A 12,790-nucleotide genomic window follows, 5' to 3' on the forward strand; every position below is an offset into this window, starting at 1 on the left:
GCCACTCAATTTACACACTCATTTTTTTTTTTTTTTACATCACATAGTCTGCAGATCTACGGCCAAAATGGCAAACGTGGCTTAAAAAGACACAAATGGGGCATGGCTCCCTTATTCTTGGGCTAAAAGACATAGTGATCAAACAGCAAAAGTGATGCCTGTGCTATCACTCATGCTGAAAAATATGTAGACACTGATCACATGACACTGAAAAAGATAGAAAGTGAGAGTAAGAGAACAAACGGATCAAACAAATGGAGAAACACTGAGCATCAGATAAGAAGCCACAAGCATTAAACATCAGATAAGCATAAGCAGATGCATGGAGAGGGAGATACTGACCAGCTGCTCATTGGACAGCACCTCCAGCAGGCGGATGAGCATGCGGCCATCGCGGAGGTCGGTGTAGAGGTCGCCGATGCGGCAGGTGACACGGGACAGGTGGGAGTTCACCCATTTGGTGAAAGTCTTCTTTTGAACGGCCTCACGCTCATCTGGGTATGAGGAACATGAGCGGGTCAGCTGGTCTCTGTACACTATGTGTACTGCTAATGAACATGCATGAACATTACCACCGCAAGAACATTATAAACGCCTGAGAACAAATGCGCATGAAAATCCCAAATGTGGGTGAACATTAAAAATACCCATAAACACTACAAAAGTCCATGAACATCAACTAGACATGAACATTACAAACGTGCGTGAACATTAAACGTGCATGAAGATTCCAAATGTGGGTGAAGATTACAAATAAACATGATTACAAATGTATATGGAGATTACAAACGCAACTGAACTTTACAAAGGCTTATGATCACAACTACAGTAACATTTTAGTGCTGCATTAGTGCATTTTTGTGTCGCAGCTAGAGGGACACTCCAGCCTCTGCTTTTCATGACCTATTCATGACGACTGACGACATGTGCAATCACTGTCGCAATCAAAACGCACACTAGCAATTCATTACATTTCCACCACAGTGCCCTGTTCCCTGAGGTGCCCCCATGGCAGGTGGGCTTCTGCTCTTCTCTGAGTTCTATAAAGCTTCTGGGTTTATCACCACATACCCCCCCCGCCCCACCCTCATTCACCGAATGCAGAAACCTGTCAGATTTCCAAACCACGGCCAGGAAACATTTCAGGATATTACCAGGGAATTACTGGTAGGGTTGAGCTGCATTCCATGTGGATGTGATCATGACACTCACATCAGGGTCACACGCACATCAGGAAGCTACACGGCGCCCCCAGTAGGACAACCGATGTTAGCAAAGCCTGTGTTAACAGACGCCCACATTCTCCCCCTCAAAGGGGCGCTAATCCTTGCCTGACTTATGGTTCCACGGGGAGGATTAAATAGCCACTTGAAGAATTATGGAGCGCTTGACGACGGAGCGGCTTCTCCCAGTCACACAGTGACGGGGCTGACTGGAGTGGAAGAGGCCAGGGGTACCATGAAGGTATCCAGGGAGAAGGTTTCTGCAGCTGCCCACCCCCACAACTTGTAATTCACGCCAAGAGGCAGCCAGAAAAGATGCAGCCAAAGGCCCCCAAGGGACCCTGCTCCGGGGTGAGGGGGGGATTGGCAATTTAATTCACAACCAGGGCACATCCTTTGCTGGGGCATGCCAAAACTCCCCACCCCCCATGCATGCATGAGAACCCACGCGTATAAACGTAAATCCTCACGGTGAACGAAAAGTGCTGGCACCTTATTTATTTATTTGTATTTTAAGCAGATTAAGTCATGAGAAAATGCCTTTTTGTTCAATGTCATCATTGCAGAGAACCGTCATAAAATCAGGAGAACAAAAGGCATCCAGACACACGCCCATGTCATACAGAGAAGTCAGATCCTACTGTAGGCTACAGATTAGTCAGCTGTTGATGATGATTTATTCGCTGCCTCAGAAGATGGCTTATGCTAAAATCAATGGTCCTGCTAACTGTTAATACATTGAATAAATCAACAGATTAAAATGTCCGATTTATCTGCCGAGCAGCATTAGAGCAGAAATTTTGTATGTGGAGTTCGCAGGTTCCTCCTGTTCTGTGGGTTTCCTATTTGATGCCTGTAAATTGCCCATACGGTGTATAAGTCCGCTAATGGACTGGCTTCCCATACAGGATGTAGCCCTTACTTGTACCCAATAAGAAGTTCAAAGATGGATTGAAACAGGGTTCAAAATCTGGGAGTCAAGTGTCAAAATGGTTTGCATACCACCATCTAAAAAAAAAAAAAAAAACAATATTATCTGAATCCACCATCCAAGAATTGTTGCATATTTCATGCCCTCATCTCCGTTCTGCCTGGACTGTTGCATCATTAGATTAAATCCACAGTATATTGTACTAGAGTATCACATGACTGCAGTATCATCTTCGAGAACATTCAAAACCTGTTTTGCAGGAAAACGCCTGCAGCGAAATATGTCAGTTATGTTGCGTGATCTGTGACGACCCCCTCCCCCACCCCGGCCACTGCCCGGAGACTCCCTACATAGCTATTAACCCAACAAACACTTGACAGGGTGTCAAAGCCGTTCATTACCCCACAAATACATTTTGGGGTAGAGGAATGTCTCTCTACGGTGAACAGTGTTGTTCGCGTAACCTCCGGACATTCACATAAAGAATGCAAAAGCTTGCTTTCCTTTCGCACACAAATCGCCATTTGCGCAAACTGATCCAGCTACTTAAACCTCATCTTAAACCCCTAGCCAGAACCTCTAATCCCGACCCCTAGATGACTGCCATTTATCTGTAGGAATGTATCTTCAGTCTCAATTGCACACATTCTCATCATAAGCAGACAAGGAGCCACTTGAGCAAGACGTAGAGAAAGACAAGCACAAACAGAACTGAAGGAATTTCATTTGGCATCCACAACCAACGCAGAGCAGGGCGGGTTTTGTCTTAAGCAATTTTTTCCCCTATTTCAAAGAAAGAAAAAAAACACGCTTGCTCTGCTCAGAGTCGAGGCCATGTGTGCGCCGGTCATGGGCAGGCAGAAGGGCCAACATCGCAGTCAAATAATTGTGCACAGAGATGGTTTAAGGTCAGCAGCAAGGTGGCAGACGATGAATAAGAAACCAAACTCTTTTGTAGGACAGGGGACCCTTATCCGATTTTCTGAAGTGATAACAATGAAAACAGAAATACGGCCATTTAAAAATAGTCAGACGAAGAACGTAAGTTTAAAGCAGGCTGTAGAACAAAGTGAAAAAAAAAACACAGTAAAGACAAGTGTACCCGAGTACAAAGCTAGGGGAGATTCCTAAAAATCGACAGTGCAGTATTAGTGCTTAGCAAATTTTAACAACATGAGAAAAATCAGCACCTTCATATTTTGGGAGATGTCTGCTAAATATCGAAACCAAAGGGGACACATAGAGTGTGTCTGGGAATGGCAGTCAGGGCTCCATGAAAGTTGTGTGGAATCAGCAGATAACAGCACGAGTGTCCACCCCTAAACGCAGATGTGCAAAGCCAGCTGATTTAAACCCTCTAGGCAAAGCGTGCCCAGTGATTACGCTCCATCACAAACTCCTTTGCCACATGGTAATTATCCAGTCTTGTAGAGAGAGAGGGTTTAAAAAAAAAAAAAAAAAAGAAAAACACCTGAATAATGGTCACCTGACTCATAGTGCCAAGACACTATGATGATAATGCCTCTTCCCAGTTTTCCCACAATAGCAGATTATTAAACTGTTCCCAGATTTAACCCTTTATCTGATCCTCTGCTGAGTGGAGCGGAAGGTGAAGTGGTAAAATCATGGTTCCTGCAGCTGTGTAAATTCTTGGGGGTACAGCTGGGGCAAGGCAGAAAGACAATAGCGATCTTTGATTCAATCGCTCCTGTAGCTGGACTCCCTGGTGGCAAAGGCAGGTTACAGAGCTGTGTAACAGGCACCTAGGATACGCCTTGACTGGTAAAACTGGTTCCACACACACACACACACACACACACACACACACACACACACACACACACACACACACACACACACACACACACAAATAAGCGGCATAGGTGTCATTTGCCTCTCTTGCTATGGCATGACACTAAGATTAAGAGAAAATACTTTAGAAAGATTAAAAACTGAGTGCAGTATGAGAAGCACATAGTGCCCCACGTCATCTAAAGCGTCAGGATAGATGTTAAAACCATGATGCAGTTTCCCTGAGGTGAAATCCCATGACAGCGTGTGCTTTACCTGTGACATCAGAGTCTAGACGAGGCTCGTCCTCTGTGAGGGAGACTGCCTAAAGACGAAGACCCTGGCTCAAAAAACACGACCGGGGGCTGAAGAAAGCAGTTGTGGTTTGAACTAAATAAAGACTAGTGGTTTTGGGAGTCATTCAGTTTCAAAACGAGATTATTCACTCTGAGACCTGCGCTGAGGTTCAGAGAAAGGTAATGTGTGCCCCCAGCTCATTTATCAACAGATACAGCGGATGACGACATCATCAGAAAAGGCGCTGGGAGAGTCTATGCTTCAGCCACCTGTAACCGGAACCAAGCCCAGAACTGCCGTCAATGTTATGCCTGAACACACTAAATGAGCGCCATTCATTGAATGTGCCCATATTTTATGGTCGACGGTGAACTGAACAAATCAGGTTGCAATGGATGAATGTGAACGTTGGCATTGTTCGCTCTGGCAAGACTGAACAACACGCCCAGCAGAAGTAGCAATAATAGGCTAAAATTTTACTTTTACATTGTAAGTTTTAAGGATGCACTACAGGCACGAGGAATGCACTAGGGATGCACTACAGGCACGAGGAATGCACTAGGGATGCACTACCGGCACGAGGAATGCACTAGGGATGCACTACCGGCACGAGGAATGCACTAGGGATGCACTACCGGCACGAGGAATGCACTAGGGATGCACTACCGGCACGAGGAATGCACTAGGGATGCACTACAGGCACGAGGAATGCACACAAGGACTACAGGTACAAGGAATGCTCTAGGAACGTAGTATAGTCAGGAGGAGCACACAGTAGTACAGTACCAGGCAAACGTCTGGACACACCTACTGGAAATCATTTATTTTTTTAAACAAGATAACGACCCTAAGCAGATCTCGAGGTTATTTTTAAGAGTCTAAAATTTGAGAAAACTTATTGCTGAATACTTCTCTGGGTCATTGCAATATGTGTTATGTATTACTTCATTGCCTCAAGGACAGGTGAAAGGTTTAGGTTCAGAAAGCATAAACCCACACCAAGATTTTGTTTCAACCAGCCAGTATAGACTCTCATTCACAGAGTACTCAGTTGGTTGGCTGAAACAAAATCTGGGTCTGGATTTTTACTTTCTGGACCTAAACTTTCAACCTCTGACCTCATGGCCATTTACAATAAGGTGAATAACCTTAAACAAACGCATTAAAAACAGGCATGTCCAGACTTTCAACTGGTACTGTAACAGAACAGTAGCAAGTACAGGTAGCAGTAAGAGAAATATAAAAACAATTAGATATTTTATGGGACAAGTTCTGTCAAACATCTGTACATTTTATAATGGGGAATTACCTTGTATTAATTAGATGCAAGAAAAAGAGTGGGGCTAATATACACCCTCTGACATCACTAGGAAATAATGTTCCAATTTGTACTGGAATTCCATGAAAAGTAAAATTATTATGGACTGAGTAGATAAATCACTGCCTGTTAGACTTCACTTTCTGAGTTCTGTGTTCAGGAAACGGTTCCACACTCAGTACTGACTCATGTCACGATTACAGTAGATCTCACCCATCCATTCTCCAAACCAGTGTTTCTAAATCCAGCTTGAGGTCCTGCAGTAAGGCCGCATTTTTGCTTCCTTCCAGTTCTCAGTAAGGAGCAAAAATGTGGACTGTCTGGCAGGGAGCTAGGAGGAAGCAAAAACATCTGTGGGTCCCCGAGGACCGGGCTGGGCTCCAAACGCTTATCAGTGCAGAGTCACTGGGGGAAATTAAAAGCTTAAGATGCCTCCAATGCTGATAACCATGTTCGGCAGATCTCCCGGCATGGTTTCTATCACACCGTAGCTAAAACCCTTTGTGCTTTCCTGCTTCATGCAGCCGCCGTTCCTCCCAGGCTTAATGGAGGCTGGCACCAAGCGCACGCGCAGCCCTGCAATTCGAGCGTCCGCTGAGAAAAGACGGAGCCCTCTCACACAACTAAACGGCAACATCTGAAGTGGATCGCACTATTATGAACCTGCCTGGGGGGGGGGACTGCCTTCATGTCAAGATGAACAATTGGACCATTCCAGCTGGGGCTGGTTGTGTCGTGACAGAACCAGGCCTCGGGGCACAGCAGGAGGTAGCAACATGACTGCAGGATACTCCCTCCTAATCCAGCTCACCAAGGGAAGATCATTGGCTAGAAGCTGCAGAAAGTCCCGCCCACAGTGTGGCACGTACCAAAATGGGAAGGACCTGCGGATGATCAGACCCGAGCGACTCAGCTGCTGCTGCGGTATATAACACCCGCGAGGCGCTGACTTTACAAAGACGCCCACGCGTCATGCCTGACCTGATTCCAGCAGAGCGAAATGCAGTCGTCAGAGGAGAGCCGTTACGAACCTGGACTGAGCTGTTGGGAAGCCTGCCGACTGCCAGAACTTCTCCGTCTGGATCTTCAGTCTGGTTTATTCCCCACTTTAACAAAAGCCACTGCAATATATTCAGGATGACGAAGCATGTGATTACGTGGTACCACAGTTAAAGTGCTGTTCGCCGATGGGCATAGCTGGACGCTGTGGGGCTCAGCGGGCTTAGCCTCTGGGCCTGCGATCAGCAGGTTGCTGGTTCGTGCCTCGGCAGAACAGTCACATGTCTGTGGGCCCAGGAGTGAGGCCCTTAACCCCCAACTCCAGGAGCACTGTACACTGGCTGACCCTGTACATGTTTGTGTGTCTCAAGGTCAAGCAAGATGGAGTAGATGAAGAGAAGCATTCCAATATACTTGAGCTCATATAAAGAATCATTTCAGTTTAAGAATAGTTCAACAAAGGTCACCCTCCTGAGAAAAAAAAAAACAGACCCTCATAGGTGATGGGTGTGTCTGAGGTTCAACTTTGTTGAAACCCCAACAAAGCTGAACATAAGTGTTGACACTTAAACAGAGCTGCCCACTGCCTCCACACCCCCAGGACTTCATTCAGCCCAGACAAGCCACTTGCCAGAAGCCGATTTACAAGGGTGCCACAGAGGTCCAGGCTGAAGATCCGGGCCAAAGACAGTGCTCAGTTTGTTTCCCGGATGAGAAACTCACCTCGCTGAGCTACTGGGGGAGGGGGTGTCACAGCTCGTTGGGTACGAAAAACCGTCTCTAAATGAACCATGACTTAGTCAAAGGGTTATGGGAGTGCATATGTAGAAGTGTTCCTCGTTAAAAAAGAAAAAAAAAAAGTAATTTACATTTAAAGCGACAGGACAAATTAGACAGACGTCTGTAATCCTTCAGAGTCATGAGGTCGTCACACCTCACGGTGCCATGGCGTGCAAACCGGAAAACTTTCCTAAACGAGCCGCATTCCTTGACCATGAGGGTCTGTCATGGCTTAGTGGGCGGGGCTGTCTGGATGATATTGGTGGCTGGTGGGGGGGGGCACAGGGCCCTGAATGAGGCCATCTGTCTTAGGGCCAAAAGACAACGGTAATTCATTATAATTATACCGGATGGTGTCAGGATGGACAGGTGAGAAAGGGCCAGGGGTGTGAGCGAGGCCAGGGCGGGGCCATTCCAGCCGTAAATTTCCCTAGGGGTGGGGCTGCCGCAAACAGGAAATAGACCGGAAACGCAGGTGCAGACAGACTGCAATAATCTGCAAGTTTTTCCGCAACGCTTCGCTGCAGACCCAGTGTTGTGTCGCATGGCCGACCGCCCCGCCCCAAACAACCACAAAGGTTAGAGTTACTATGGCGATGCACACAAAGACAGAACGCGCGGCGATAAGGCCCAACGTCATAATGGACGCAAATATCTTCATGGCAGATGCGACAGGCTTGGCTGGTGCCATGCCAAGGTGAACCAGAGGAACAGGATGGCAATTAAACTACGGCAAAGTGAAGCCTATAAAATTCATCTTGTTTGCTTTTTTTATCTATTGAAGAAAACGTCACATTAAATTAAAAATAGAAAGGTAAAAGGTAAAATGGATGCTTGGAGGAAGAAGGCAGGTCTGCTGATCTATAACAAAAACCACATCACTCCAGTCTACCGAAAACCAAACTAGCGTAGAGTCCTGCTTTCACAATCGCTGAGAGGCGGCTCAGGATATGCTGAGATACAATTAAAATGAACGGAATGCAAACGGGGCATCTTGTTTGTTTAGCTTTCATGTCATGGAAACCATTTTTCAGTAGGGCCTTCTGGAGCACACCTATAATTGAGCCATAATCTCATCTGGAAGCTCTTTTCTTCAAATAGACTTCCTGCAACAACTGTTATTACTGACTCCGGCAATGACACTTATCACTGTAAAAACACACATACACACACATGCATATTAGTATTCATATTTTTGTGGGGACTCTCCATTCATTTCTACGGGCAGAACCCTAATCCCAGCAATGACGACCCTAACCCTTATCCAGCCTTAACCTTAACCATAATTAACCAAGCCAAACAAGTCTTTTGGGTATTTTACTTTTTTGATTCCATTTAGGGGCACATTATTGGGGGGTGGCATGGTGGTGCAGTGGTTAGCACTGTTGCCTCACACCTCTGGGACCCAGGTTCGAGTCTCCGCCTGGTTCACATGTGTGTGGAGTTTGCATGTTCTCCCCATGTTGTCGTGGGGTTTCCTCCGGGTACTCTGGTTTCCCCCCCACAGTCCAAAAACCTGCTGAGGCTAATTGACTTGCCAAATTGCCCGTAGGTGTGCATGCGCAAGTGAATGGTGTGTGAGTGTGCCCTGCGATGGGCTGGCCCCCCATCCTGGGTTGTTCCCTGCCTCTTGCCCATTGTTTTCAGGATAGGCTCCGGACCCCCTGTGATCCAGTTGGAAAATGGATGGATGATTCCATTGACAGATTTTTATAAAATTGAGTTTCCTCTTTTTCCCCACAAAGTAAAAAGTATCAAGTTTTTTACTGCACTGTGGGGACATTGGGTCCCCGCAACGTAATATATAGAAAACCACACACTCACAGAAATGCTAACTGAACACTCCATGTAGGGTTAGGGTTTCAAAAACATCCAATTCCTATGGAAAGTGATCCTAATTTATGACATCACACAGGTCCCAATCACACCCTCTCCGCAACAAGCAAAAAGCCTCTTTTCTTGCCGCCCACCCCGCGACCCCCACAGCTCAGATCTCGCCCCGCAGCACCTGGCATGTGAGGAACAAAACAATTCCCAGGGGCCGATTTCACACCCCGCCCAGGCCCTCCAGTCTCGGAAAGAGACGAACACGGAGAAGTATTCGGTCATAGGAGAGCACACCTTCTTTCAGCTTGAGATCATGCAGCGGAGTAAAACAATCCTTCATGAAATGGAAGCATCAGCAGCAAGATTTCACTGTAACCATATACAAACACGCCGGCCTCATTAGCTTTGCCTGTTGACTTTTAGACCATTTCTGAAATACTCAGGGGTAGAATGTGTGTGTGTGTGTGTGGGCGCGCTGAAGGGTGCTTACAATCTCCATGTCTGTGGTCTTCACTAAAATAGCAGTGCTTCTTCCTCCAGCCCTAGCGGTTAGTGTACAGATAAGACAGCAACCTTTAAAGCACAGCGATGGCGAAAGGCGCTATATCCAGGCCTTTTCACAGACCATTCCATGCCCGTTAGGCTACATGCAGTGGGTGAAACGCGCCAACGCCGGCTTGTGATCAAACAGACACCAGGAAACCAGAAAGAGGGCAAAACACCAGATGCCTTTAATGAGGACGAACAATGGCGAGGCTGAAACACAGTGAACAACCAGTAAATGAGATTATAAAACTACTGGCTGTTTCAGTGTTTCTGCAGGTTTCAACAAGTTAAATTTAAGACTTTTTAAGATCATTATGATTGCAATTTAAGACCTATTTCAGGTCCAAACTGGCAATAAAGTATGAAGGATATAAAAGAAAGTCAAAGGACGAGAAAAACTTCCAAAGTGAATTATATAACTTTTTTTGGTGAGAGGACAGAGCCATGATAGCCTACATGCCACATTGGGGTGTGCTCCCATAAAATTCTAATCAGGCTACATGTCTTGCACTTAATGGTTAGCGGGTATTGGTTATATTTCGGCTTCTTTTTGTAGTTTTGTTAAAGCGTGATCAATACAGATTTTTCCAAAAACACATTTAAAAGAGAGACTTAATGCAACTTTATAAAAGTAACGTTGACTTCATAATCTAGCCAATTTCTAAAACCTGTCAAAATTGTATTTCAAAAATCTTAAGGCTTAAAATGCAGATTGTTGGATTTTTGTCTTTTGAAGGAGCTGCGGAAACCCTGTGTTTATCACCAAAAAGTTCCTTACACCCTCATCACACGCTGCTCCGCTGGGCATTAGGATGCAGGCAGTAAGTGGCAGGCAGACGAGCTCTTGGGACCCATTGACACACGCCATCAGACCAGCGGTGATGCCAGGTATTAATTACATATGTGATCTGAGACATCGTGAAGAAGTATAGACCAGGCTGTAAAGGGCTCTGTGGAGATGATTTCTATTAAATGATACTGCTATTCAAAAAGAGTACAAATATGGACCTTCAATGAAATATTTATATTTGCGTTTTTCGGGAGGGTCCAGTGACTCTCTGATGAATCGCTATTAGATACTTCAGTTTCCTCCCACAGTCTAAGGCCAGTCAGGCTAACTGGTGTGTTGAAATTGCCCAGTCTGTGAGTGTATGTGCCCTGAAGTGGACTGGCCTCCGGTCCAGATATCTTATGATATATTTATGCTTATTAAATTCAGTTAGCGGAACACGCCACATGCGACTGTGTGGGTAAATCCTGGCAGCGATAAGCTGGGGGTGAGGAAAGAGACAGCTCAGCAACCACGACGTCTTTTGAAAGAGCAGATATTGTGGATAAACAAGGTAGAAAGATGTGGGTGGTGTGGTGGAGCTTTTTCCAATTTAAAGTCAGACATTTATTAAATATAAAGACATCTTATCTATACAGATTGCTAACTTTGGGTGTCATAACACACCTGTCATTAAAATTTTAGGGACGCTACAAATCTGTTTATCAATTTATGGGCCTTAATAAATGTTCATATGGCATCGAAAAGCCGGTGTCCAGACAGAGCATTACGCCCGTCATCTGAAGCCCTAGTGATTACTGCGTATACGCCATATAATCACGATGTGAGAGCGTGTGGCCTTAGTCCAGGGCGTACCCCAGCCCTGCGCTGCCCCCCCCAAACCAGATCCAGGATCAGAAACAGAAGAAAGGATAAGAACTCAAACACAACTCCATCCCTTTATGAAAAGCCGCGTTCATGTGGACAAGAGTGCGCCCAGCAGAGCGGGTGGTTCTCTGCTTATCGCGCACTGCAACCCGCCGCGTCACCAACGCCAGCGCTGCAGGGAAAAGCACGTATTTACCACTGTCCCGTGGGGCGTGACAAAAGGTAAATGGTGACATTCACCAGGGAAAGCAGAGAGCGTCACCCAACAGCTTCAAATCCCTAAACTAACAGCAAGGGTCAAATGGGGCGAGGGTGTTGAGCCACACTGTGGATGCAGGCAGCGGAAGGGCACGAGAGGACGAGGTAGGCCCCAGGCTGCGAAAGAGTCCACCCCGTGCTGAGTCAGGCCCACCGGAGAGCTGAGTTTTGCCCCTGTACTCCTGGCTTATCTCCCCCCCCCCGCTGATATTGGAGAGGACTGCTTGCGTGGGGGTCAGACAGGAAGCCCGAGCAGAGATCGCCCTGCTGCTGAACCCGCCGGTGTCGCAACATCCCCACCATGAGGCCCAGACAGCAGGAGCCACAGGAAGGCAGAGCAGCATCTAGTTATCGGAGGGGGGGTCCAGGGACATACAAGAGCACTGTAGCACGTTACCGCTCATAATTTCTGTGGAACTCAGTTACTGAGCAGGGGGGAGGGGGGGTTTGATCCACATAAAGCACATGGGAACTGGGCAGTGAGCGAACACTTCTGATTTAATATCATAAGCCAACAAACAAACAAAAGTTGATCGCCGACCCTAAGAAGGATAAGTACTTAGAGGATGAATGGATAATTATTATAGTGACTAGGTAGCATATTCACTGTCATCTCATACCTCCAGGGATGGGGGGGGGGCATGCAGTGTGTGTGCAGTTTGCATCTTCCCCGTGTGCTGAGCAGGTTTCCTCTGGCCACTCGCGTTCCCTCTCACATCCGGAATTACGCAGAAAGGAAACCTGCCATTTCTACTTTTCCCACAACAGTGTAACTGTTTGCGTCTTTCCAACAAGGACTGAGCCCCAAGCTCACCGTGACCCTGTGCTGCATAACTGCTTATAACACTGCTTCCCAACCCAGTTCTTGGGGACGGACAGTAGGTCCATGTTTTTGCTCCTTCCGACCTCCCTACCAGAGAGCTGGGGGAGGTTCTGTGGGTCTCCAGGACCAGATTGGGCAACACTGGCTTATAAAACAAGCATGATTCCATAACCACTTATCCAATACAGGTAAAAGGTGAACAATAATAATAAGCAGTAATCAGATGACTATAATTACCATAGTTATCGCCTGACCTTTGCTGACTGCATCCAACTCTAATGAAACTGTCTGTTCAACTTTCTCCAACCTCACACTCTCGCCTATGTTGGGGGTCATTCAC

At 46.5% G+C, this 12,790-nt stretch overlaps 1 protein-coding gene across 5 annotated transcripts in view; it reads right to left on the reverse strand.

Moving 5' to 3' along the window:
- Window positions 1-12,790, reverse strand: part of LOC125750168 (spectrin beta chain, non-erythrocytic 1-like) — a 66,176-nt gene that overhangs the window by 29,044 nt on the left and 24,342 nt on the right. For all 5 annotated transcript variants that reach the window (XM_049027590.1, XM_049027594.1, XM_049027591.1 and 2 more), the window contains one exon: window positions 343-494. In XM_049027590.1, coding sequence (XP_048883547.1) covers window positions 343-494 — 152 coding nt within the window. The remainder of the gene's footprint in view (window positions 1-342; window positions 495-12,790) is intronic.

This window comes from Brienomyrus brachyistius, chromosome 10 (genome assembly GCF_023856365.1).
Source record: "Brienomyrus brachyistius isolate T26 chromosome 10, BBRACH_0.4, whole genome shotgun sequence".
Taxonomy (NCBI): Eukaryota; Metazoa; Chordata; class Actinopteri; order Osteoglossiformes; family Mormyridae; genus Brienomyrus; species Brienomyrus brachyistius.